The 27,997-nt window shown below is 48.5% G+C and overlaps 1 protein-coding gene and 1 pseudogene across 16 annotated transcripts; one reads left to right on the forward strand and one right to left on the reverse strand.

The window, feature by feature from the left end:
- Positions 1-20: 20 nt before the first annotated feature.
- On the reverse strand, positions 21-27,974 carry Setd4 (SET domain containing 4). Of its 16 annotated transcripts, none has more exons than XR_015632598.1 (13): positions 27,752-27,974; positions 25,667-25,792; positions 23,176-23,274; positions 20,450-20,487; positions 17,140-17,228; positions 15,180-15,609; positions 14,300-14,421; positions 13,653-13,802; positions 12,805-12,886; positions 11,379-11,459; positions 9,536-9,659; positions 7,786-7,978; positions 6,738-7,001 (listed from the first exon to the last, which is right to left on the reverse strand). XR_015632598.1 is itself a non-coding variant. In XM_087575448.1 (11 exons), exons 4-11 carry the CDS (start codon positions 20,468-20,470, stop codon positions 7,844-7,846), a joined length of 1,137 nt encoding a protein of 378 aa, XP_087431574.1. In that variant the 5' UTR covers positions 20,471-20,487; positions 23,176-23,274; positions 25,667-25,792; positions 27,752-27,974; the 3' UTR covers positions 7,758-7,843.
- Positions 15,800-15,952, forward strand: LOC120095803 (U4 spliceosomal RNA; annotated as a pseudogene).
- Positions 27,975-27,997: the final 23 nt, after the last annotated feature.

A 27,997-nucleotide genomic window follows, 5' to 3' on the forward strand; every position in this document is an offset into this window, starting at 1 on the left:
CTCTATCATGGTGAAAAAAATTGTCCATTAGGGGGTACTTTATTTGTAAAAACAGGTCTAGTGCTTTCTATAACATCAAAGAATTATTCCAACCATAGGAGACACAAGGTGGCAAGTGCAGTCCTCTAGTGTCCTTGGCCACTAAACTATTTCAACTTCAAGCAAACATCCACACACATAAGCACACACACATACATAGATATCCAAGCACACAAACACTCATACACATAAACACTCGTGCACATAAACACCCACACACACAATCACATACACAAATACCCATGCACATAAACACATGCACATAAGCACACATGCACATAAACACACATGTACATAAGCATACATGCACTAGGATATGGAAGATGACACATTTACACTGCTTGTGTGAACTTCCACCTCAGGTTTCTGACTTGAACCATACTCCAGTCCTGAGCAGAGGAAACTCTCCATACAATGGATCACGTGACCACAGGTTTCAGGGGCCCAGTCCTGACTCAACCCACAGTCTCAGTCCCTGTGCATGAATACAGGCAACTTGAGGAAAAGGCTTATTTCGACTTACAGCTGACAGACATTGTAAATGGGAAGTGGGCCTGAACCTGGCCAGGAGCTGAAGCAGGAGCCACAGGCACGCTGACTATTGGCCTACTCCCCCAGCTTGCTGGGCTACCTTGCTTATACAACTAAGGAGCCCCTGCTCAGGAGTGGCGCTACTCAGTGGGCAGGACTCCCACATCCATTATACATGGAGAAAACAACAGCTCCACAAACTTGCCTATTGGTCAATCTGATGGAGCCAACAATTCTTCAACTGGGGTTCCTCTTCCAAAATGATTCTACCCTGTTTCAGCTAGATGAAAAAGAAATACTGAAACAAGAACAGTAGAGTCGCATTTTGCCCAGTTGCATCGATGGGTCCCCCTGGCTGTCTGTATCCTGGATGCCGTGCATCTGAGAGGTGGGTAGTCTACAGAGGGCGCCAAGTGTAGGCGAGACACCGTCTCATGAATGGCTGCAGCCGTCCTTATATCTACCTCATCCAGGGGGATAAATATCCCTGTAGACACAGTGAAGCATGAGCTTGCCGTTCAACGTTTAACAACCTGCACACCTGTTCAGGTTCGTCAGTCGGCTAATAAAAACAAACCTTGGTTGTGTTTCAGATGGCTTCTCATTGCCCTGGTTTCTGCAGACGTACTGTAAAATTAACTGCGAACTGCCATTTCCTGCGGGCCCCACCCCCACCCCAGGTAGAAAGGGCTTAGAAGGCTAAAGAGCGCAGACACACACGGTGTCTGCAGAAATCATTTTCCAGGAAGATCAAATGTAATGTTTTCTTTCAACATGGACAACTGCTTTGAGATACTCCATCTAGGCAGCCTTGAACACAGCCTCCGGGGCTGGCCGATTACCCCTGACAAACGCCATTTGTGCTTGAGCGATGTCGTAGATGAAGTAAAAGAGTTGGGAGGCAGGGAGACAGAACGTGATGAAAGGGTTTTCAGTCTGCTGAGAACTTACTGTAACTTACACGTTCCCAGTGAGGCCTCACTTCCTGCCTGGGACGGGTCCCGTGTGATCTGGGGTTCTGAGCTGACTTTTGTTTGACGGTGTTCTCTCTTCCCCTTTTGCAGAGCAAAAAGAGGTTCACAAACAAAGAGGGCCACCAAGCCCTCATTCTGCACCATGAGCTAATAGCTGAAAACAATACCCTGAGGTTGGCCAGCCAGCGTGTCTGCAGCTGTCTGCAGCTCCCCTTGCAAGCTGTGGACATGTCAGAACACGCAGAGTGGACTGAAGCCCAGAGAAAGAAAAGGCCCAACAGTGTTGGAGGTGCGTCTGTCTGGTTCCTCAGAGTGCTCAGGCCCTCTCTCCTCCCTTCCCTCCCTCCCTCCCTCCTTCCCAGAAGCCCCAGTACCTACAGACAGAACAAAGACAAAGCCAGCCCCACTCCTGGCTCTCACCATCTTCCCTGTCCCTCACTCTTAAAGAATCCAGTGAAACTTGACCACAAGCACCGAAGGGCAGCAGAGAGCAGCCAGGGGAAAGACTGGATGAACAAGAAGCCTGTGCATCTCCTTCCACTCAGTGGCTGTGGGCAAAGAAGGGACAGCTTTGTGAGAGGATGGAGGTAAAACTCAAGTGTTGTGTTAGGCAGTCCGTGAACCTGCAGCCCAACTTCCTGAGCACGTGCATGGTAGGGTGATGGCCCAGAGGCCTCAGCCCATCCTACCAGCCATATTTGGGATCAGTTATGCCCCAAGACATAACTGTTACCACTCGGAGTCCTCTAAGCAGAGCTGCCCCTCCCCCTTTAGGGGAGCCACAGTATGTCTGAATGGATTACTGATGGACACACGGACCGACCCACAAGGCTGGTAAAGCTACTTCCCAGCATCCATGGGATCCCCTTGCAGATACTAAGCCCCTCACACAAAATGGCAAACAATTTGCAAATCGCCCACACGTGTGTGTTTTAAATCGTCTTTGCTATTTAAAGCTTAGTGCAGCGTTAACGCTGTATAAATAGGTGTGCTGTTGACTTAGTTACCACTCACTGCTGACCTGACACATCTCACAGTCATCTGAGAGGAAAGCGGGGATTGAGGCATTGCCTAGATCAGACTGACCTGTGTAGACTGTCGTGGTTATTGATTGGTGTAGGAAGGCCCAGGTCACTACAAGCTGTACCGCCCCTAGGTAGGTAATTCTGTGTGTACAAGAAAGTTATCAGGGCATAAGCCAGACAGGAAGCCAGCATACAGCATGCTTCCCTGTGTCCTGCTGTGCGTCCTTGGATGGGAGTGAGCTCCCAGTTTGGAGACAATGCTTGTGAATGGCAAGCAGTTCGGCCTCAGGTTCCTGTCCTGATGTCCCTCAGTGATCCTGTGACCTGACAGTATAAGGTGGAGTAAAACCCTTGCCCCCCATACGTTGCTTTTGGTTAGTGTTTTTACCACAGTGGCAGAAAGCAAAACAAAATAATTTTCGATGCAAGGTTGATTGAATCTCAGATGCAGAAACTATAGATTCAGTTGGGCACTACATACAATACACACAAACCCCTGGGGCCAGTCACTCGCCTGCAGCTCAGACTTTTACCTCTCCTGGGCATGGCAGGTTGTATAGACACAAGAGCCTTCTGTGGTACACTCAAAGGACAAAGACAGGGCCAGCAGTGTCCACTGACTGTACCGCGTCCCTCCTACCGGTATCAGAAATACTGTCTTCTTTCAAAGAGCTCCCTTGAAAACTGCCCACCAATTGTGTGTGGGTGAGCCAGGACTCCCAACCCGGGCTAAGGAGTGCTAGAATGAAAGCAGTCAAAACCACTGGCTTCACCAACTGAATGCCATTAAAGTAAGAGCTGACTCCCAGACGCAACCAGCAAGGCTGCTCCAATCAGGAAGAGGTAATGTACACTTTTCTAGTTAGGATCCCAGTGCTGTGAAAAGGGCCTCATCAGATCACTGTGCCTTTAAACAAACCATACGGAAAGCCCAAGGACCAAAATCAACAGGAGAGAGGGAAGGGAGAGGACCAAGAGGGAAAAAACATGACAGTAGCTCCCCATTCAGCACAGTAAATCCAGGACATGACAGCAGGTAACAACAGAAGTTCAGGAAGCTCGGCCAGCCATGGGGTTTTTTTTGTTTGTTTGTTTGTTTTTTTCTGAGGCCAATGGTATGAAGCCGGGGTGAGGTAGGACTAAGTCAGCCCACAGTGATCTGCAGTCTGTCAGCTGCCTATAGACAGAAAAGACAAGAACACCTTGAAGGTCGGTCCTCAGATCTAGCACACCCCTAACTAAGGCCAAGTCATCTGTCTGCAGAAACAGATTCTTTCCAGCTCTCCACAAAATGCATCCTTCTAGGAACATCTACCGGATGAGGCCCTCTGAGGCCCTGAGGACTTTGTGTGGGTGGTCCAGTCAGCCCCTTAAAGGCAGCTCTTATGTTTGCCTGTCCTTCGAGTAGTGTCTAAATTCTCAGTTAGGAAGTTAGTGTCTGCCTGGTCCTTCTCTGCAGGCTGAAGACATCATTCATTTACTTAAGGCTCATCTTTAGAGCAACAAGGTTGGCCCCTTCCCCACCCTGAACTCACCCCACATACTGGCCAAGCCCCTGCTTCATATCGGTGAATTGAACTTCATCTGCTCCCACACATCGCTGGTCAAATAGTTACTGCTTCCCAAAAGGAACGTAACCATCTGACTTTTGTCCCAAAAGCAAAACGGAACCGTATTGCCTCATTTGCGTCCTGCTAATATGGGGAGCACTAGGAGGAAAACCTTTGGTGACTTGAATTGGTAAGAGCCCAAAAGCTCTAGCGGCTTTCTTAGTGCAACAGTCCTCTGGCGCCACCTCGTGTACGAAGATGGAATGACTCAAGACTGCATCCGTGAACTTCGAGAGGTAGTCTCCTGAGAAAATATCAAGTATATTATTTGTATACTGGAAGCCTCTTTACCCAGCACCAAATGCTACTAGTTAAGAGATTGTGTAATAATAGCCTCTCTCTTCTCTCATCCAAAACTATTATAGTTGAAGGTCTTTGAAACCAGGACGGTCCAGCTGGGAAAGTTACAGCAGCTTGCTCCTGTATCCCAGAGGCTCAGAGAGGACACTGCAGACAGCTAAACACTGGGAGCTTTAATGGCCCCCACACCCTAGCACTCCTCTTCAGGACTGATCTACGTCACCTTAGAGGATGCTAGTGGGAATCTGATGTACAGATAAGATCTTGGAGGCAAAATAACAAAACAGGTTTCAGAGACTGACCAAAGATGCCTCTGCAGTCAGAGCACCCCCTTGGGGTTGACCTTCGTCTGCAGCCACATTCTGACCTCCCTCTGAAGGAGTTTAGAGCCTCCCTGAGTTGGACTGAAATTGTTTACTGTCCCAGTAACTGTGAGGAAGGCTCTGTGTGGCCCATTATACCACACACACACACACACACACACACACGAGAGAGAGAGAGAGAGAGAGAGAGAGAGAGAGAGAACACACTAGACATTTCTGGGTTTTGATCTCGGAGTATGATGTGAGAACCAGGTCACTTGTGACTTTATGCTGTGTTTTGATCTCGGAGTGTGATGTAGACCAGGTCACTTGTGACTTTATGCCTGAGCTTGTATCACTAAAAGAAGCTGCTTGGTCCTTCATACTGTGAAAACTGAGAGACGGCACAGACTGACAGCCCCCTTTCTTGGGTGGAGGGCACCACTTCTCTTTCTCCTCCCACAGCTTCCTGGCTCCAGATGGTCCCAGGGACTCCTGAAGAAGGGCATCTAGACCATACAGTCTGAAGGTGGGTGCAGGAAGGGGGAAACCCATCAAAACTGGCAAAGACATGGATTCTGAGCCTAAACCTACGGATGCCCAGAGAGTGTTTCTCAAACTCTTGAGGCTTCCACCACAAATGAGGGCTCTGAAAGATAATGCCAAGGTCCCATTTAGCCCTGGTCCTCGCAAGCAGAATCCACCGAGAAGACTTGCTTCATATCACTCTCAAGGCAAATTACACAGGGATCTGAGGTGGAGTTTGCTGGATGTCACTTGTCAATAGTTCAGAAAAGGACTCGGAAGCATGCAGGACTCCTCCAGAATTCCACATCACTAGTCTTCAAACTCAGCACAGGCAGAGATCACCTGGGAGCTCCTTCGAACTCTGCACTCTGCACACACACATGCGTACGTGCGACAACTGCGGACAAATGCGACCCAGCTTGTAGCATTCCTGACAAAGGTCCCAGGTGTAGCTCCCGGCCAAGAAACCAACATGTGTTTGTTCTACTTTCTCTCTAGGGACAAAGTGACCAGACATTAACCTGCCATGTAAGGCAGGATTCCTGCTGGCCAACTACAGACCTTCTAGCCTGAGACTGGCGACCTTCAGACTCAGAACCACAGGCCTAGACAGCCACCTCTACCCTGAGCAAGAGCACCCAGAGGCCCAGCCTGCAAGGCAGCCCTACCCTCAACCAGAAGTTAAAAATAACAATACAAGTAGAAATAAAACAAGTAAAACCACATGGTGTCTATGAAAGTTTTGAGGTTTGAGGGGCTTTCATTTTGAATGGTGTAAAAAAAATATTACTAAGTTACCAAGGGGGATCGGAAGAAGAAATTCTCAAGTAGCACAGAGGCAAACTATAGCCCACTACCTGTCCTTGAAAACAAAGCTAGGTGACTTGCTATGGCCTTGATTCTGTCTACAACACACCCAGGGCAAGGATTAAGAGCCTGAAAACTTAAAATATTTCATATTTGGTCCACTACAGAAATTTTGCCCAACTCTGGCCTAGTCTATCATGAGATACACTGCAGGTGTTAAAAACAGAACCATGTGTTAGGGGGCCAGACAACCAGGTGCTGTGGAAGCACAAGGACCTGGGGTCCATCCTCAGCACTCATGGGTGGGGGTGGGGTGGAGTGCAGGCTGAATAGTATGGCTATGGAGGAGGGCTCAATGGGGGATGGCACTTGCCACCAAGCCTCTCATCCTGAGCTTAATCTCAGGGACCACATGTCAGAAGGACAGACACAATGCCCACCAGTTGTCCTCTGACCGCCATAAGCACATATGGAACATACAGACACAGGCATGCACACACAGGTAAGAACACACACAGCATGCATGCACATGCACACACACACAGGCATGAACACACACATTCACATTCATGCACACGTTGCACACACGAATGTATTTAAAAGGCGAGCCAACACAAACTATTTTCGTGTTAGCTTCTACATCTAATGTACGAGGAAAGAGGGTCAAATATTGTTTGAACCCCGCCTGCTTTGCACCCACTGTCTTGCTGGGCTCCATGGAGAGAGAGAACTCAAGCTCTTGGGAAGAAGGGACATCAAAGAGAGTGAGGACTCCAGGCAGCAGCACTGGCTGCCTGAGGAACCCCAAAGCTCTGTCAGTCTTAATTCCATTCGGGGTCCTTGAAGGTCGCAGACTGCTAAAATGTCTGCCTCTTTTCTTGAACCCTAAAGGGACAAAGGGAGAAAAGACAAAAATGAGGCACGGGACAAAATGTGGCTTTAGCTGTCCTGGACCGACAAAGTGTCAGCAGTTGCCTAGGGGGTTGCCCAGTTCCCTCCCTGGAATGAACACAGAACTGAACCACCAGGAAAGACAAGAGGCCAAGCTACAGGGAGCAGAAGACATTTTATACAGGGAATGGGAGAAGCCTGAGGCCAGAAGTTCCCTAAACAAACTGGCTGGGGTATTTATAGCCCTGGGTCCCCACCTTCCACATGGATCCGTCTACCTGCCCCTGCGCCTTCCTGACTTTCTCCTCCCAGAGTCTCTGGGAGCAAGGGGCTGGCCACCATCTCAGGAAGCCTGCTCTAACCCTGCTTTAGAATCATGAAATAAACAGGGTCTGCGTCCCACATGGAAAGGCCACCCAGGAAAGGGACTTGTGTGGCTCAGGGTCCTTCCCTGCCTCTAGCTTGACAACCAAGGAGTGAACTGAAAAGGAAGATGGCGGGAAACCCTACAGCTTCCCACTCCACAGCCATCACTGACACCCATTCCTTCCCACTGCTGTTTATCCCTGAGTGACCAGTGTCACTCAGACTGCATGTCTGTCCAAGGCTCCTCACTGCCTAGAAGCCACCTCTGCTCCCCGTGCTGGGCTGGGAACATGGAGACGCTCCCATAGTTCACTAGTGTAAGAGAAGCAGGGCAGAAACACTAACCACGTCGCCCTTTAACAGAAACCGTCCGAAGCCTGCAAATGATGTCATATAATCCATTTATTCCAACCTCAGTGAAAATGCAGCTGGAGCACCCTCCATGGGAGGGGCCACGTGATCCCGAGAACTCAGGACAAGGGGGCCAGCGAACTACTCAGGATCTCAGCAGAAGCCTGAAGAATCCGCAGCTCTTCCATCCGCAAAGCTTCCACCAAACAGAGCTGACTTATCAGCGATCCTTTCCTTTCCTTCATGTCAGAAACCTGCAAGTTATTTTCAAAGTTTTATTATAATAGAAATGTATTATAATATTTACCATGTATACTGCTTTGAGGTAGTCAGTGGCCATAAGACTGAAAGTCCATAAGTCCCCTGCCCCCGCCCCCCCCCCAAGTGGGATTCCCCACCCCTACAGGGAGTAACCATGGCTGCAATTCACCTCCAGATTACAAGATTATTTGTTCAATGAAAACAACTCTCTGAGGATGAGTGTACCAGCCAGGTGCCCCACCACACACACACGCCCTGGGAGTAGCCTGCTCTGGGAAACCCTGTGTGGACAGCACCCATCCTCCCCTGTGTGGACAGCACCTGTTCTTTTGTATTTTTATTTTCACTTAGCATAAAAGTGCACTAAAATTTTTAATTTTAATAATCATATTTCTTATAAATGATTTCTCATTAAAACAAAAAATTATGAAATTAAAACACACATAGAAAAAATTCTTGAAACGCTATTACTAAGAGATCAGACAATGATTTCTATCTCCTAGAACATGAGGCTAAAATTAATAATGAATCTAAGTACCAGATGATGAGTGAATAAAGAAAATGTGCGTATACTTACACAAGGGGTACAGTCTAAAACAGAGTCAAGGGCTGGTGATGGAGCTCGGGTTTGGAGCATGTGCATAGGTGTGAGGCCCTGGGTTCAAATCCCAATGTCTCACACACACACACACACACACACACACACACACACACACACACACACACACACACACACACAAAGCAGGAAACCCTACGTGTGACATCAGGAACAAGCCAGGAGGACACGAAGTTAAATGAAATTAGCCAGAGCCTCCGTGTTCTTACTTAGGACTGTAGAAAGAATGGTGGGCACCACAAAAAGGAGGTGAGACTGTGGAGATGTCTGTCAGGAGACAGAACTTAGCTAGAGGGGAGCGATCTCTCTGGACAGCAGCATGTGACCTCAGGTTGACGTACGCTGTGTGTCTTGTTCTAACATACTCTAAGAGCTCTCGTTCTTGGTTAAGCAATCCACAGTGTACATGCACGGAAACATCATTGCTGTACACTGTCTGTAAAACCTGCAGTGGGGTGTGCTGGTCGGGGCGTGCACACGGAGAAGCCAGAGGGGGGTGCTGACCCCCAGCTTCTATTGCTGTCCACCTCTACTGCTTTGAGTCAAGGTCTCTCACTGCACCTGGAACTCAGCACTTGGACTAGGCCAGCGAGCCAATGAGCCTTCATAATTCTCCTGGTTCCACTAAATCCGCGGTCTCTGCCTATCCCCAGCCCCAGGCACAGGCATGCAGGCTGCCATTCCAGCTTGCACATGGGTGCTGGGGATCTGAACTCATGTCCTCACACCTGCACAGCAAGTGTGTCACCATCAAGGCCAGCTCCCCAGCACCAGTTACCTAACTTGTAAAATGTAAATCTGTTAGCACAGATTATAATCTGATAACGAGACTCTAAGGCATTTGCTCACTGGGGGTTCCTCAGACTCCCACAGCATGCGTGATGAGTGGCTTCAGGACTGGGGCCTTGTGCCCAGGGGGCATTAGGACACACACCTTGCGCAGCTCGGAGTGAATCTCCGCAATGAAATCAGAGCATATTTTCTGGGCCACGCCCAAGCTTGCCTTCTCATTCCTATCGGAGATTACGTCACCAATGAGCACCTTCTTCCAGGACGTACTGGAACAGAGATGTTTGACAGGGTCATTTCAGCGGGTCCCCAGGTCCCCAGGGATAGCATTGACTGTGCAGCATGACACACAAGCACGTCCCGTCTTCCTGAGCACAGTGAAGCGCATCTCCCAACCCTGTGCCGTCGCTCAGCTCAGCTCCTGAGTGGACGCCACCAGCACAGGAGAAGAGGAGCCAAGAGCAGACAGAGGGCCAGCTAGTCCGCTCCTGGCTAGCAAGGACTGGACTCTACTTTCATGACAACCCTGGGTCTGGTGTACAGGTGACTGAAGAGGCAGAAACACAGATCAGGAAGCCGGGCTCTGGCCGCAGCCAAGGCACTGCAAGCACCTTTAAGGGGAAGTTCTTCCTAAACGGTGACAACAGGGACACAGATCACTGCCAAATGCCCTGAAAATGGAAGGAGTCTGCAGCCAGGCCATTCTTCACACCCAAGTGAGTCACTTATGGTGCCTCAGCTTGCAGAAGTGAGGGCTTTGGGAAGATGAAGTCAGTATTCTGCAGTTGAAAGACCACAGGACTGTCAAGACAACAACCAGGGAGACAAAGACTTTGGAACAAGAAGGGGATCAATGCCAAGTCCCTCTACTTGGAAGAAAGGACGGAGGAGCGACTGGAGGCAGGAAATCTGGGTGGGCACGGAAGTGGCTTAGAAGCAGGAGGTCAAACAGCTGCTGAATATGCAAATTAAGGGTACACGGCAAACAGATATCCCCAACGGGACACCTCCGGTAACAGTCAAACATCTGCCCCAAAACTGACAGCACAAATGTCAGGATGTGACTTATCACACAAGAAAGTCAAGGGTTACAGTTTACTTGAGTGTGTCATCTATAATGAATATCTAATTTAGTCTTCATAATTCCCTACAAATAAAACACACCATCCCTTTCAAAAAAACAAAACTGGGAAGGTAAAGGTCCCGGTCACAAGGCAAAGCAGAGGCAAAGGTGCCACACACACCCGTCAGCTAGGACCCACCATGTCACTCACATGAGTCTAGGGTGACCTCCATAAGCAGTGGCTGCTTTAGCCTGAAAAGGAGATGCACATCTCGTTCCCACAGGGCCCACACAGAGCAAGCCAAACGAACAGTGAGTGACTGGGACAGCAGGGTGAAGAGAAGTGGGAGGAAGATAAGAATGGTGAGGAGCCACGCCCTTCCTGCCCCCATGCTGTGCGCTAGGCTGGCCACAGACCTTCCTGGGCTCTCTAGGGAACAGTATGAGGAAGGAGGCACAGTACACTATTCTATCATGGGCAATTCTCTTTTAAAAATCTAATTCCCAAGTAAGTGACCCTTGGTGCAAATCTGTGCTGTCCAAGAGTAAAGTCCATTTCTGGTATTAGGACAGGGAGAAACTTTGCTTCTAAGTCCCCAGAGGCAATGGTGAGAAATGCTGTAAGGACAGCAGGTATCTCGAGGGGGTGGCGTGCTGGGCCTGTTCATACACACTGCAGGACACTTGCCCAGCATACCTAGCAGCAGCAAGCTGGAAGCTTCTGTCCTAATCCATCCTGGGCCTGGAGGAGCCCTGGACTGACCAGAGCAGTCTGACAGGCAGCTTAGAGACATACGTGATTGGCAGCCCCTCAGCAAAATTCACGCCCACACTGGGGTTCTTCTACCCCACTTATCTTACAGAAAAGCCCTTCAGTTTTATCAAGAAGCAGGTACAGCTTGTATGTAACTCGGGGGAAACTTACAACCGCTCGGCTTCCAGACACAACAACTTGAGAGCTGTGAGCAACCTCCAAGATGGTCCATCCCATCCAAACGTCAAATTTCTACAGGAGAAAAGCAGGCAACACCAAATGTGTCACTTAGAAATGACTCCGCGGCAAACACCTAAGAAACCTAGCAGTGGCTTTGAACAGGTACAATGTTAGGTCACCTCCACACAGGGGTGAGAAAAGTAGACTGAGGCTACTACAAGTGAAGCTAAGGTAACAACAGTCTTTGTGCTACACAAATGTTATCTATCTGCTCTGACTGTCAAGGCTCTGATGGCTAGTTTATGTCAATTTGACACAAGCTAGAGTCACCCGAAAGGAGGGAATCTCATTGAGGAAATGCCTCCCTAAGATCCAGCTGCAGGGCATTTTCTTAATGAATGAACAATGGGGGAGGGCCCAGCCCATGTGGGTGGAGTCATCCCTGGGATGGAGGTCCTGGGTTCTATAAGAAGCAGGCAGAGCAAGCCGCAAGGAGCAGGCCATGAGCAGCACCCTCCACGGCCTCTGCATCAGCTCCTGCCAGCAGGTTGCTGCCCTGCTTGAGTCCCTGTCCTGACTCCTCCAATAATGGGCTAAGACGTGGAAGTGCAAGCCAAACAAACCCTCTCCTCCCAGACTTGATTTTTTTTTTTTTAAGATTTATTCATTTATTATATATAAGTACACTGTAGGTGTCTTCAGACACACCAGAAGAGGGCATCGGATCTCTTTACAGACGGTTGTGAGCCACCATGTGGGTGCTGGGACTTGAACTCAGGACCTCTGGAAGAGCAGTTAGTGCTCTTAACTGCTGAGCCATCTCTCCAGCCCCAGACTTGCTTTTAAAGGCCACCGTGTTTCACCGCAGCACTAGTAACCCTAACTAGACAAGGTTAAAAGCCATTTCCAATCACTTTCAGTAAGACACTGAACTTGGTTTAGGGGACCACAGCAAGAGGCCTGGTAACAACTACATCACACATTTACAGTGAAATGAACGAGGAGAGCAAGCAAACGCAGCCACTGTCGCTCTTACCCAAACGGATTTTATCATCCAGAAAAGAAGACGTGAAAGGGTGAGTGTGGGAGTCTTGTCTAGCTCGCCCCTCATGTGTACCATGATGCCTGCCGATGGGTTCTGCTAGGGACCAGCATGGCCTGTGACTGTGCGGCACCATCCCACCTGACCCTGGCCTGGGTCACGCACAGGACTGTATGAGGCTTGACTCTCACAAGCTCAAGCAAGTGTACTCCGCCCCTTCAGTGTCTAGGACAATAGACACAACTTTACTACAGCCTAAGATCTTAAACACTCACCTGTCAGCCAATACAGAGGCAGGAGGATCACAGAAACCGGAGCAGGAGCATTCCCATGGAAAGTCCCTGACGGGACAACTCTAGACAGAACAGCACTTACCCTGTGAAGCCATGATCCTCCAAGATGGACAGCTTCTTGTGCACCTGCTTATCGGCTGGCGGGAGGTACTTGAGCAGCATCTCTACATTAAAGAGAGAGAAACAGCAGAGACTTAGGATATGATCCAGATGAAGCCCACGCCCCTCTTCTTCAGCCCACTTTCCCTCCCACCAGCCTCCCAGGGTAATCAGTGTCTCCTAGTTCACACCAAGTGTCCTCTTAAGGGCGACCCGCTGAGATCTCAGGTCCCGGAAAAGCAATGAGGTTCCCAAGGCTGAAGACTGAAGCGAGGCTCCAGCTGCCGATAGGCACCTCAGCAGCCTATGAGGAAGAGGTCAGAGCCCCCGCTGGGAAACAGCCAGGAACAGGCTGCCTCAGAATGTGGGGAGGATGGCAATACTGCTCTACAAGCCAGATTCAGCATGCACCAGTGACCGCAGCCACAACCTGAACCGGGAAGACTGGCCAACAGTTTTGGAGAAAGCAATGGATCTTTTGTTTTTGAGGTGATAGAAGGTGTTTTGAGGTGTTTTTGTGTCTTATAAAGAAAAAGTAGCAGGGATTTGGGGTGTAATTCTGACAAGAGCAAGCCTTCCTTTTCTTTCAGGGAGGGCCTGCACATGCTAGACACCCCAGGCCCTACCCCATTTTTAAATATAGTAGTTGTTCGATGGGTTCACCCGGCAACTGCTTACAGTGAGAGCCACCGTATGGCAGCTACAGGGACTCTGAATAAGGCCAATCTCAAAGCCGGCTTTCTAACTCACTGGATAAGCCCCCACTCTCACTTTTCTTTACAGAGATGTCACTACATATGTTGATGTGCTAGGAGTGTGCCACATACGTACGGAAGGTCAGAGGACAAAGTGCAGAAGCCAGCTCTCTCCTTCCACCCCGTAGGGTCCTCACGCTCTGTGGTGAGCACCTTTCCACTGAAGCACATCACTGCCCCAGTCTGGCCCTTCTATCTCTACTCTCAAGCACAGTTGGTATTCTGCCTACAAAGGTAGAGAGCATCTCATCAGAGTGCCTACACTCATCCTAGCCTATACAAATGCCTCGAATACACGCTGGGCAATGAAATCTCTCACAAACGGCTTGCTCAAGGCTTAGCTGCTTCTGCATAAGTGCTTAGGACGTTTCTACTCCTTTTGACAGGCGTATTCCACCTGCAGCAACAATGACACCTCAGAACAAAGATTCCTCCCAGCATGCTCATCAGCTAAGCAGCAATCTTCCACTCCACCGTCCTGGTTCATCACTCTGATGATCAATCTGATCATCACCCAATGATCTGATCAATCAGTATCAATCAGTTGTGCTGATTTTACTTCAACAGAAATTCCAATCAGGAAGGCCAGGCGGGCTCTGCCTGAGAAAAGTGAATGTTGCCTATGAGGGCACTCCCATTACAATAGGAAATAACCATCGGCCACTCCAACCTCCTGAGACAGGAACACATGCGTGAGGATTGCCAAAGGCAACAAAGCCATACTCCAGGAGCAGCCGCTGGTTGTCATGGGGACCGTAGCAGATGAACGCCTCCTGGTGCTTCCTACAGCGAGAGGCTGTTCTAATCTCATAGCACCTGGTCTTCTCGTTGAATGCTGCTTTCACCTGCAGGGAAAGGTATGTGATTTCTCTTTTAACACAGGTCTAAAAGGCTCACCAAGTTACCACAGTAATTTCAATCTGAGGCAGTTGTGATGCGCTTGGCCATGAGTCTCCTGTGGGTAGGGAATCTGACTCCTGCACTTCCGCCTGTTCCCTCCTTCATTCCTGGTAAGGGAGGACTCTAGTCACGAACTCTAAAAATGACCAGGCATGACATCTGACTCTGGTCACATAAGATCAACAGGAGTTGATCTGTCACAGACAGCCTAAGGGAAGAAACTACGACAGTCTAAGACTCACTTCTAACTGTGCAGTCCTGACCACAGGATTTGTTTGTTTATAGTCCTTTAAGACAATAAAGGTCTTTTGTAGCTCAGGACCCTCAGGCTCCCCCCAACTGTAGCTGTGGTTCTTTATGGTCATCTTTAGATCACTGAGTTACAAACGCCCACAAACACACCAATAAAATCAAAGTGGAAAGGCGGGTGAGGGGGGATGATGATGACACTGACTGAGTCCCAGTGTCCAGCTTCACATGTCCTCTATGTGCCCTGTGTCACTGCCTGGGTCGATGAAAGACAGCGATCAGCACAGGGGCCACAGGCCTGGGAGGTAGCGCCGTGCAGACATGCAGTGGCCCGGCACATTTACCTGACCCAGGTTACACCTCCACTACCATTCATTCCACCCTTGACTAAAACCCTTGTTTCTACATGGCGGGATCCTGTAACAACGGACACCTCTCCAAGCCAGCCTCTCACCTGGACATGTGGGCTGTGATTCAGCAGATCCAGGAACGGAGCAAGGGCACACGTGTCCGGCTCTGAGGAAAGGCACTCCTGCCTCCTAGACTTCAGGTACACAGCTCTGGTGTTCACTGTGCACCAGGCCCAGAGGAAGGCATGGTAGCTGAAAATGCTGTCCACAGACTCTGCAAACAGAGGCTGCAGGGTAGAGAAGAAGTCTCTAGAGGAGGCAAACAAATCCTGCACGCGGGCTCTCTGCTCTTCCGCCTTCGCCCTCAAAGGTCCCGGAAGAAGATCCACCACTTCTGGCTCCAAGCACACCGGGCAGGTATATGACTTGGGTAAAATGTCCAGGTAAGACTTCCAGAGGGAATGACTGCCTGCATGTCTTTCTGAGACCAAAAAGGTACACAAAGCCAGCAGAGGAGACACCGGAGGCTTCCACCTTGTAAAATAAAAAGACAAATTGGGGGAATTAAAGTGTGGACTCCAATGGTCTGATTTGCATCAGAGAGGCTGTGTTCAATCTGTCAACTCTCCAACCAAGACACAGGCACCTTTCCTGGGCTGCACCTCTCCAGAGCCACCCCTTCTGGGACTAGTAGGTAAGAGTCACTTTGGTTAAAAAAAAAAACAGCTTTGCACAGTGGCAGTATCATAGCCAGTGAGGTTTATCCAAGGTGCGATTGTTGCTAATTGGAAAAAAAAATCCAACTTGTTTCCAGCCTGGTTCTCCTATTGGAAGGAAGCCTCTGGGTTTCCCCTTGTAAAGATAAGTAACACAGGGGTACAGAGGGTAGAAAGACAGAGCGCTGTACCATCCAATACACAACTATTTAAATTTAAACTCTTTACAGCTAAGCAGTGCTTAAGACACATTCTTTAGTAGCACAAGGCGAGTTCCAGTTACTCCATGCGTCTGTGACTCCTGAATACAGGAGGAGGCATCCCCACCGCTGCTGGATGTCCTGCTGGACAACGCCACCACGACAGAACTGTGTCTGCTTAGTATGAACTGAGGGAATCCTCAAGCTTCTATCCCTAAACTCCCAGGTTCTAATGCAGATTATGTAGCTGCTGAATAATTACTCACAATTCAGTCCCTATGCACAGACAGACTTGGATACATGACCGTTAGTTCTTCAAAGCCCAAATCCCATGTTACCACACACATTGTACTTGCAATCTCAAGCATCCTCACATCTGCACAGGCACACAGGGAGCCAGGGAGAGGGAGTTCACAGGGAGCCAGGGGGAGGGGTTCATAAAGAGCAGGGGGGTTCACAGAGAGATGGGGGAGGGGGTTCATAAAGCTGGGGGAGGGGCACACAGAGAGCTGAGAGAAGGGGGTTCATAGAGAGCAGGGGGAGGGGTTCATAGAGAGTCAGGGGGAGGGGGCTCATAGAGAGCCGGGGGAGGGGTACACAGAGAGCTGGGAGAAGGGGGTTCATAGAGAGCTGGGGGAGGGGTGTCCACTTGAGTTGAGGATCAGCACCACCTCTGAGCCAAATGTAGAAAGCACTTCCCCTGAGGCGCTCCCTCACTCTGCCCTCAGGACACTACCATGCCCAGAACATGGCTCTCAACGTACAGCACCTGCTCTCTTCCATCCCTAACTAACTCTCTTCCCTAGTGTCAAATCCGCTCAAAGTTGAAGAAGCCAAGCTGGTACGATAGGGTGAACCTGGGGTGGTGAACTAGCATCTGCCAGGCTTTCTAGGGTAGAAGGAAATGGCTACACTGTTGTCACGAACACCACCCCATTCCATGCTTACTTTCTAGTAAATAGGGGACAGGGCTCACACCCAGGCAGCCTAGAAAACCTTGGCAATACAGATCACACCAAACCAAGAACAAACCTGGAAGAGAATAAGCCTTTCAATCGTACTAAGTATTTCTCGGCTAGCCAAGAGCTGGGTCCTCCTGCCCTGTGCACAGCACTGACAGGAACCAGGTGCAAGGAGTGGTCACTTACTTCTTAATGTAGGGCCCTACGGAGCTTCGGATCACAGTGTCCGTGGTGAGCAGACAGCTCTCAGGCAGTGAGATAATCACCTGGCCCTCCTTGCCAAAGAGAAAGTAGAGTTTAGGACACCTCAGCTTTGCAAACGACCTGAGACTGGATCCCATCATTATATATACCGAGAACCCCGCAGTGCAGACAATGCAGCTCTGGCTTGCAACACTGCAGAGAGAAGCAAAGACTGTACTAGGTCCATTCACATGAGAGATATTAAGAATCTGTGGAAGTGAAACCTCTGCTTTACCAGAACAGTCAATGATGATTAGTACGGGCTTAAAAATTAGCTCTGATTATGAAAGGCCAGCATCAGGAGATGAAAACTTCTGGGACTTAAGTCCAGTGGGGGAACCAAGCTGCACACCGAGCTGGCAGCAGAACATGGTTAACAATGTGTCAGGTCTGAAGGGATCATGAAGAACAGTTGAGGGTTGGCACTGTGAGACTCAGGAGAGCCACTGGTGCAGCCTCTGTTGCAATGGAAATGCCAGGACTGAAGGGGCCATGAAGAGAAACTGAGGTTTGGCAATGTCAGAGGCCAGGAGAGGTCACTGGTGAAGGTGCAGCCTCAACTGCAGAGGAGATCCCGGTATCCTGGAGATGTCAGGACCATGAGGTGACCACCAAGAACAGCAGCAGGTGTAGAGTGGAGCTGCCTCAGCCTACAAGACAAGCTGTGTGTTACGGATGCCAGAGCCCAGAAGATCACGAGTGAGCTCCAGATGCCAGACAAGGATGCAGAATTGGGAGGTACAATGCAAGACAGGTTGGATTAAGTATGATGTGTTTTTATGCCTTGGTTCTTCTCTTTTGGAATAAGAAAACATTTAACTTGTTTTTCTCAGTCTCAAAAATGCTGTTTACTGTAACAAAGATTTAAACTAAATCAGCCAGCATAAAGTACTTTAAAAAAATAATTCACACCACCAAAAGATACACTTTATATATTCACAACAAATATAAAAATGGAAGTCTACGAAAAAGGACAACTAAGTAACAGTCGGAAGAACTCTCTGGATCTACCACATTCTCCTTTCCTTACTGCACACCTCAAACAGGTCTGCAGAGTCAGAATAGTCTTGCAAGGCTTACCTAGAAGCTAAAGAAAATTATTGACGATGTGTTTAAATGTCTTATACTATTAGCAAACATGTCTCATAGTCTGCCTCGCTTCACCCTCTCCTCAGCTCTTCATCACACGGACGCCTGCAGACTGTCTGAAGTTGCACTCCCACTTATAACACTATGATCTATAGCAGTGTTGCCTGAAGGAAAAGAAAGAGCTCAGCATGATGGGTAGAGTCCCTCAGCTCATTAGCCTACACACCATTGCTGTACTTTGATAATCCACCTTTACAAGGGTCATTTCAAATGAGATTCTACCTCAGTGAGGTTTCTAATGCACAGTAGAAGTGCTCACCTCGTGCATGAGGCGCCATTTCCTTGAATGGATTTCTCCTGAATAGAGCTGCTCCAGGGAAGGGTCATTTCTTACCTAAAGTGTCCAGACCCTAAAAGAAACTATTATTTTCTGTGAAAAGACAGAAATACCAAGTAATCTGAAGGATTTATTTATTTAATTACTTATTTTTCTGATTGAGTCTCACTATGTAGATAGCATTGGCTGACCTAAAACTCACTGTGTGGATCAGACTGGCCTTTAACTCCTGAATCACCTGCCTCTGCCTCCACGGAACACCTAGCCTGGAAGCTTCCTGAACTTGCCATCAGAGACACTGTCATCCTCCACAGAAAGGCAGATCTGAACTAAGAATGTTCAGCAACTCTGAGCACCTGGGACGTGATGTTCAGCTTTGGTAGGCCACACTCCTCACAAGTATGCCAGCTCTGAAGAGAGTCCCGCAGTGCTTCTTCACACCCTCACATGAAGCACCAGGTTCTCATGAGCCAGTCAAGGGTAACACTTCTTCATTCCACAGCAGCTGTACTTGAATTCTTTGCCAGTGTTAGCATTCTCACCATGGGAAAGCATAATATTAGGTCTGAGGCATAAGGTCTGTGAGACCATGGAGAAGTTGTGAAGGACTCACCACTCACAATACAAGCTGTCGGGCTAGTTGTCTTTGCCCAGAGCACTGGAAGAAGGGTCTGCACTTGAGCAAGCTGGAGAAAGCCTACAGAAGCTTTTGCTTCTGCTCAGCTGCTGAGTCCAAGGGCTGTTAGGTATCCTTCAGCAGGGAGCAGCTGGAAGGGCTCTAACCACGCACCCATAACGTAACACTGCTGCACACCATTTAACTATCCCGGCACCTCTGCGTGGTCTGTGTGGACACAGCACACCAGGGAGGCCCAGCACCCTTAGCTGGCAGGTGTGGTAGACAATTGAAGAGCTGCAGCCAGGCTCAGGGCCAGCTGTCACGTCGTCCTGCTGTCCTTCTCCACCAGCTCTCACATGGTCCTGCCATCCTTCTCCACCAACTGTCCAGCCATCTAGTCCTCTTATCACAGCCTGGTGCTGCCCTGTCCACCCCTGCTTCTGCAGCTGCCTCAGAGTATGGACCCGCTTCACAGTCAGGAACCAGAGTGCCACAAGCAGATGAGGATGACCACCAGTCAAGGTTCCATAGGGTAAGGGCCACCAGAGACTAGAGATGACATCTCTGTGGAGGGTCTTCATGCCCAGAGTCGAGGCTGCACACCAAGGCCACAGAGTCCCTGCACTCAGGGAGAAGAGCGCCAAGGCCGAGAGGCAGCCGGGGAACAGGGGAGCACACACCTGGAGGTGGGATCTTAACTAGACTTCAAACTTTCAAAGTGTCAAAGGCTGTGAACGTTGCACTAGTTTGTACGGTGGCAAACAGCCTGTAAAGCCACTGAGGCTGGCCCATCCTTAGGAGAGGCAGGAAGCCTGTGCCCCTGCTTGGCTCCCTCAGAGGCTTTGGGAGTGACAGGAAGCTGGAAGCACACAGGCTCTCTGAGGAGAGGTCGTCTGTCCTCTCCATGCTTGTCTAATGTCCCATCAACTGCAAACTGTGTCAGCAGCAGTGTCTGTCACACAGAAAACTCAAGGTTCCTAGGCATAATCCTAACCAAACACACCTGTTTGTCAAGTGAGAAATGGCTACAGGTTTAATTCACTTGATGTGATCAAGCTTGTGCATATGCACACACGAGCATACGCATGCATGTGCGCACACACACACCCAGCAGCACACACACACACACACACACACACACCACACACACGCACACACACAGCAGCAGGATCCATCTTGGGCCTCCGGGATGAAGGAAAAGTCCTCACCTGCAGCGACGCTTTGCTCATCAGCCCTCTTCCTGTTCCTAGAAGAACCAAACCATGGAGGGTAAACACACTGCACCTTGCAGACCCTGGAGACCCCCTTACACACTCAACAGCGTCTCTTGGCCTCTCCCAGGGGAGCAGAAGGCTATTCTGGACAGTGACCTGGCCTCTGTGTGGTTTACACTCCTTGAGTAAAGATGGGTCCGGTCACGACCTAAAGACCTTGACACAGGATGCTCGCATTATTCTCCCAATGGCTGGTGGAGAACTCCATGTGCTGACCTAGGAACGTAACTTATGCTCACCCTTTGGTACGTGGAGACACAAAGAAGATCCCGCCCTTGGCTGGCATTCCAGGTGACATTCCTGTGAATGTCCTCAGAAACAAAATGGGTGTTGGGCCTGACAAGTGGAGCCAGGGAAGAGGAGATTCTTCATAGTAACTGTCTTACGATAGGAACAAACACAGAAAACTCCTCAGAAACATCATGGGAGGATGCCCAGCAGTCATCTGCCGAGCTCTAGATGCACACTCTTCCTCTTGTCCTGGGGATACTGTCCAGAGCAACGGTGCAACTCTTCCTTGTCACCTGTAAGCCCTCTGCCTCCCTGAATGCATCCACAGTTCACGCTGGCCAAACATTCTGCCCCTATAAACCCTCTGTCGATCAATGTTCAGCCTGCAGCTCAGTCACCACGTGTGACTAACTCATCCTCATGAGTACCATCTCACGTCGCCAGAGACACTGGGAAGCCATTTACCTTGAGAGCTGTAAGAAGTTAATGTCTTCCAAATGAAGCTACCGAGTGGCCAGAGGGAGGAGCCAACAGCATGTACTTCTAGGGCTATGGTTGCACGCGGCATGCCCTGCTGTGCCCCAGTCCTCTGGAAAAGCATCTTGGTGTGTTCTGTAGTTACCTTCAACCCACCCGTGGCCTTGTCTGCCACACATGTCCTTGGTACACTGCCCAAGTCCTAAGAAACTGATTCAGAACTAATGCCAACTTAGCCCCCACAAGAAGCTATCAAATTCCAGAGGGAAATGTTAACCTGCTTCTGTGCGGATGACAGGAAGCCCACAGAGCTGCTCCTCCATGAGTAAAGCAGATCCAAACTACCTAAGGGACAGTGTTTACTGACGCCCCCACTAAGAGTTCCTCTCCTGGAGCCACACACTCTACAGAAAAAGTAACTCAACTGGTTGGTTGCCACATGACTCATCCTCAGAAAACTACATGCTGTGCCTGAGACAGACCCACCTGTGCACACAGTCCCCCAAATCCGACCACTTCAAGGGATGTGGTGGAACATCCGACCAGTACACAGTGCTTGATGGGAGGCCTCAGGCAAGGTCTTTCCCTCAGGCCGAGGTTCCAGGGATAGCCAAACTTCTGCTAAGCTGTTAACACAGGCTTCTGTAACTTCTTTACCTCTTGTACTGGCTACGCAGTAAGGAAGCTCATCCTTGGGAGAGGCAATGTCTCCTCCCAGCATCTTTAGCTGCCTGTAGTTCTTTGTCTAGAGTGGGACCCGCGACATTCCACCCCTTCCTTGTTAACACGTACGCTGGCATTGCTGTTCCAGTCTTGTTTATGCAGCCATCTCTAGGAGAGACTTTCACCGCAGATATCCTGGTCTACTAGCTCCTACACTCCTCCTTCAGGGATGTTCCTGAGCGCAGATGCTGTGACGTAGATGCTCCTGTAGGGCTGGGCTGTCCTGATCTGTCAACCTCTGCACTGTGTCCGGCTGCGGGGTTCTGTGGTGGCTGCTGTGAAGAGTGGCCTCTTCTATGAGGGAGGATTTTGAGGCTGGGGACCACAGATGAGAAGAGCACACACCGTTTATCCTTCCAGGTCAGGGTCACCTCACCGGGTCTCTTCAGGGTCATCCATGTCCCTGCACATTTCACACGTTCCATTTCCTTCCCAGCTGAGTGGAATCCCACTGTGCGCACGCCCACACCTCATTGCCCGCTCCTCCGAGAAGGACATTTGTTTTCATTCCCTGGCTCCTGTGAATGGAGCAGTGGTGAACAAGGCTGAGTCCTGTTCTGTTGAGTCCTTTGGACATATGCCAAGCGCTATATACAGCTCAGTGACATGGGGGATTCACTGTTAGCTTTCTGAGGAGTCTCCCTGCTGCTTTCCAGAGTAGCTGGCGGATCTGCATTCCCGCCAGCAGTAAACCAGGGAATCCGTTCCTCAAGGTCATCACTAGCAGTCGTGCCAGGTGTTTTGCTGATGGTGGCCATCCTAATCGGGATGAGTGCAGATGAAGATGAACACTTTCCAAGGTTTGTTCACAGACCCTGATTGTTACGTACGATCCTGCCGATCGTGTGGGCTCAGATGACACCCACCATGCATAAGACTTTATGTCTTTCCCTCATTATTTTCCCTTTCTGTTTTTTTATTTATTTATATTTTTTGAAACAAGGTCTCTTTACATAGCCCTGGCTTGCCTGAAACTCACAGACTGGCCTGCCTCTGCCTCCCAAGTGTCGGGGACAAGGGTGTCCGCTGCTACACCTGGCCCGTGGCTTCCCCTTATTTTATCTTCCTCCTTCTTCACGTCGATTTTTTCTTTCTCGTTTGCCATGTCTTTCCATGCACCCCCTCTCTTCAGACAGTCAGGTAGAGTACACACAAATGGTGACTTAGGAATCCCAATATACAGATGTGTTTCCCGAAATGACCCACCCCTCCTTCCCCATGACTCTCACCTGGAAAGCAGGCAGGTACTAATAAGCCTGTATCTTCAAACTTCCTCTCTTTCAGCCATTTTCTTAGCTCTATAAATTCAGATCTGCAGCTCTCATTCACTGATCAGGAGAGAAGAGGATATAGCACGATTAACACCACTGGATCAGCAGGCCAGCATTTCAAGGTATAAATCTGCTGAAGCGGTTCAGACAGGCAGATCATAAAGGGAACAAATCTCGCTAAAACTGAAGATGATACAAGCTAAACAGAAACTCCATTCCCTAAACCATTACTTCAATGCATGCACAAAACATCTGATAAAATCTAATATCGGTCTGGTAAACATTACCAGCAAATGAAGAGAGAAGGAAACTTCCATACTCATATAAAAACATGTAACAGAAAACCCAGGGGGCATGACAGACCGGAGCAGGATGGGGTTGGGTGGGGAATGGCAGGGCATGGTGGGCGGGGCAGGGTGAGGTGAGGTGAGGCAAGGCAGTTGGGTGGGTCGGGGTGGGGCAGGGCGGGGTAGGGGGGGCTATAACCCAGGGCTAGAATGTCTGTAGCTGTATGTTCAAATCCCAGCACTGTTCCAATCCACATCAACTGTGAAAGTTAAGTGACTTCCTCCTAAGATCGAGAGCAGGGCAAGGTATAACAACTATTTAACCAGCATAATACAGGAAATAAATCAAAACACCAAATAGGAAGAAAAGAAAAATTATTTTCAGAAGACGTTAAGCACAATCATGAACTGAGAAGACATCAAAACAACTACTAAGACGACAAATGGGCTTAGCAAATAAGATACAAATCAATATGGAAAAAGTTAACTGTATTTCCACATACTAGTAATAACCAAAAACTCAAATTCCAAAAATGCTATTACTGTGAAATTCTTCACAGATCCAAACATTTATTTGTATGTTTAGGGATATGATGCATGTATATCCATAATGTACACATACATCTAAAGCTATAAGCACTGCTGAAAACAAGGGACACATCATAAACATGACACAGAGATTTTATGTTTTCTCGTTATACGTCGAGGCTCTGGGGATATTTGGAAATGGACCCTGAGGTACATAACCTGGGTTAAAGTCACAAGGGTGGTCCTTCCATGATGGGACTGGTGGCCTTAGGAGGGGGTATTTCTCAGTGATGCAGCATGCACTTATGGTGCATGAGGCCACAGACCTGACCACTGGCACCCCTTTCCAACAAAAGTGGAAAGAACAGAGACTTCCTTGCCACCTGAGGACAGGGTAAGAACCAAGCTAGCCACAAGCTGGGCAGACAGCCCCTTCCAGGAACCAAGTTATTCAGACCTTGATGTTACATTTCTCAACCTTTCTACCACAAGTCATTCTATTTAAGCTAGTCAGTACACGCCATTCAGTGAAGGTAACTCAAGCTCAAACTGAAACAACAGATTCTGATCAAGATGGATGAACTCGGCATGGTGGCACACACCTTCATCCCCAACACTTGGGAAACAGGAGGACCAGGAGTTCAAGGCTAGCCAGCTACTAGTAAATTCAGGGCTTGGGCTATAGTGAGACCATGGTTCAAACTAATAAAGAATGGATAGCTAAGACTTGAAACTATCAGGGTTGGGGATTTAGCTCAGTGGTAGAGCGCTTGCCCAGCTCCGAAAAAAAAAAAAAAAAAAAAAAAAGACTTGAAACTATCAATATGTTAGTAATTGGGTGTGTGTGCGTGTATATTTATTAACACAGGCGTGGTAGCATGCCTTTAACCCCAGCACTCAGGAGGCAGAGGCAGGTAGACATCTGTGAATTTAAGACTAGCCTGGTCTATATAATGAGTAGAAGCCCAGCCAAGGCTACACAATGAAACTCTGTCTCCAGAAAATATATAAAAATATATAGTGAACGGGTTAGAGAGATGGCTTAGTGGTTGAGAGCACTGACTGCCCTTCTAGAGGTTGGTTCAATTCCCAGCACCCACAGGGCAACTCACAACTGTCTATAACTACAATTTCAGGGGACCCAACACCCTCATACAGGCATACATGCAGGCATAACACCAGTATACATAAGATAAAAATAAATTAATTAATATTGATTAAACATATAGTGAAAAAACAACTAGAAATTAAAATACCAATTTAATATAAAAGAGAACACTAAAGGAGAACCAGAACAAAAAGCAGATATTCGACACAGAGAAAACAAGGCATAAAAAGGCAGCATCCACCAGGCCGAGGACAAGACCATCAATCGGAGATGCTTTATACTCAGAGAGAGAGGCCAGAGCAAAGGGATGGACAAACAGAAGCAGGCAAAGGGATGGACAAACAGAAGCATAAACCCAGGGAAGAGCCACAGAGGATGCAGTAGAAACAATGAGGCAAACACATTGATCCTCTCACAGCATGCAAGGACTCCATTAAGTGCTGTGAGGAGTGCCTCCTCCACACAGAGCTCCTCCCAGGCAGCCTGTACCTCCTCTTGAGCCAGAGCTTCGACGTCGCCTCCTCACCCTCTCTGTTCTTCCCCTCCGTCTCTGCATGCTAACCCAGGACGGAGCCTCTTGTGTCCCGCTCAACGGAGAGTAATGAGAAGCTGCCTCACTTTCCAGCTGGATAAGAATTGAAGACCTTGGCACCTTTGAATGCACAAGTACTTATTTTGGTGAATGTTTTCAGGGTTGTTTTAAAATATCTCTTTATTTTACACACACACACACACACACACACACACACACACACACACACACACTCACACACACAATGTACACTGTCACTGTCTTCAGCCACACCTTCTTCTAAGCAACAGATCCCATTACAGATGGTGGTGAGCCACCATGTTGTTGCTGGGAATTGAACTCAGGATCTGTGGAAGAGCAGTAAGTGTTCTTAACCGCTGAGCCATCTCTCCAGCCCCACGTTTTCATTTTTAAAAAGAAAAAAAACTCCTTTTCTTTTTTTTTTTTTCTTTTCTTTTTTTCAGAGCTGGGGACCAAACCCAAGCGCTCTACCACTGAGTCAAATCCCCAACCTTAAAAAATCCTTTTCTTAAACGCTTTGAATGCTAAACGTTTTTATCTAGTGTTCAATCGGGATCCCTGAAGTAACAAGTCCCCCACTGGGGTAGGGATGGGGTTCTAAAACAGTGGTTCTCAACCTGTGGGTCACAACCTCTTTGGGATCACCTATCAGATATTCTTTTATCAAATATGTACACTATGATTCATAATGTAGCAAAAATACTAGTTATGAAACAGCAAAATGATTTTATGGCTGGGGTCGCTATATCATCAGGAACTGTATTTAAGGATCCCATCATCAGGAAAGTTGAGAATCACTGCTCTAAAAAAACCAAAGAAAACCAACTGGAGGCCCTACCGACTAAATTCTCACAGCTGATTTCCTAGACATATCCTCTGGTGACTTGCACAGCTCAATGCTAGTCACCATTTAGTACATTGCTACTTGACAGTGCTTAATAACATGCAGGGACTGGAGACACAGCTCAGTGGGTGAGGCCACAGTACACATACAGTACACAGAAGAAAATGAAGGCAAGACATTCAAACAGATAAAATAACCTTAAATACAAAAAATACACGGTCATTATAAAGCACCAATCAGCTCAGAAGTGCTAGGAAAAAAAAAAAGGCCCCACCCAGTGAAACTGGATTTTTAGACACCAGTATCCAAAGGTCAGTATAAATGAGCATTTGCAGTTGACTAAAGAGAGCGCAAGCCAGAGATGACCAGAAGACGTAAAATGACTGCTCCATTGCAAGTTAGCCTCTCAAAGGCCAAAAAGGAAAGATCCAGAGAACAGACAGCAGTGTAGACCAACTGTAGAAATTAACAGAAGCAAATTTGAGCGTTCTTGGAAGATACATGTTAACATTTAAAACGATACAAGACATACTGAGTAAAACTAAAGTTGAAGAAAATTCAAATTTAAAAGATGGAGATGTCTTTCTTCGTGGTTAAGAGCGCATGGGACTCCTGGGGAAGATCAGGGTTCAGTTCCTAGCACCCACATGTGTAACTCCGCTGCCAGGGGATCCAAAGCCTTATTCTAGCCTCCCACCACTGCACGCATGCGGTGGTCAGACATACAGGTAGGCAACACGCCTATATACATAACGTAAGATAAAACCCTTTGGGCCCTGTCTCTGAGCAAAAAAGAATAGCATGACTCTGTAACAAAACGACCTAAAAAACATTATTTGAAAGCATTCCTAAGGGGCTGGGGATTTAGCTCAGTGGTAGAGCGCTTGCCTAGGAAGTGCAAGGCCCTGGGTTCGGTCCCCAGCTCCGGAAAAAAAAAAAAAAAAAAAAAAAAGCGCTTGCCTAGGAAAGCATTCCTAAAAGGAGCCTTTATTATTTGCATCCTACCCTGTACCGTATAGACGAATACTAAAGTGACATAAGTAACTTACACCTATTTAACATGAGCTACACCAATGGAAATGATTTAAAAATACACACACACACACACACACACACAGATATATATATATATATATATATATATATATATATATATATATATATCGAGGGCAGAAAAGGACCGCCGCCAAGCCGCCCAGGCAGTTTTAATCTACCTCGGCAGGAAGACTTGCTTTATGAGTCAGTCTGGAGCGGGACACCAAGTCCGTTCAGGAGCCCACGAGTGGCACACGAGGACGCGCAGTTCCACTACAGCCCTGTCCCCTGCTCGCCACCGGACCCCAGTGATGGCCGCACGCCACAGAGCGGCCCAGGGTCTCGGCCCAGGACCAAGCCGATATCATTCACTCCACATCTTCCGCAGCAGCTAACAAACCCGGGCCTCCAGGCCACACACCACG

Source organism: Rattus norvegicus, chromosome 11 (assembly GCF_021556685.1).
Source record: "Rattus norvegicus strain SHRSP/BbbUtx chromosome 11, alternate assembly SHRSP_T2T, whole genome shotgun sequence".
Classification (NCBI taxonomy): domain Eukaryota; kingdom Metazoa; phylum Chordata; class Mammalia; order Rodentia; family Muridae; genus Rattus; species Rattus norvegicus.

What these genes read in the sequence shown, in the direction of transcription:
- Setd4 (XM_087575447.1), bottom strand. Translation starts at nt 17,297, where the DNA reads ATGATGGGATCCAGTCTCAGGTCGTTTGCAAAGCTGAGGTGTCCTAAA. An exon ending in GTAGGGCCCTACATTAAGAA is followed by an intron (nt 15,610 to 17,139) that starts GTAAGTGACCAC and finishes TTATTTTACAAG; the next exon opens with GTGGAAGCCTCCGGTGTCTC. An exon ending in ATGTGTTCCTGTCTCAGGAG is followed by an intron (nt 12,887 to 14,246) that starts GTTGGAGTGGCC and finishes TCTTTAATGTAG; the next exon opens with AGATGCTGCTCAAGTACCTC.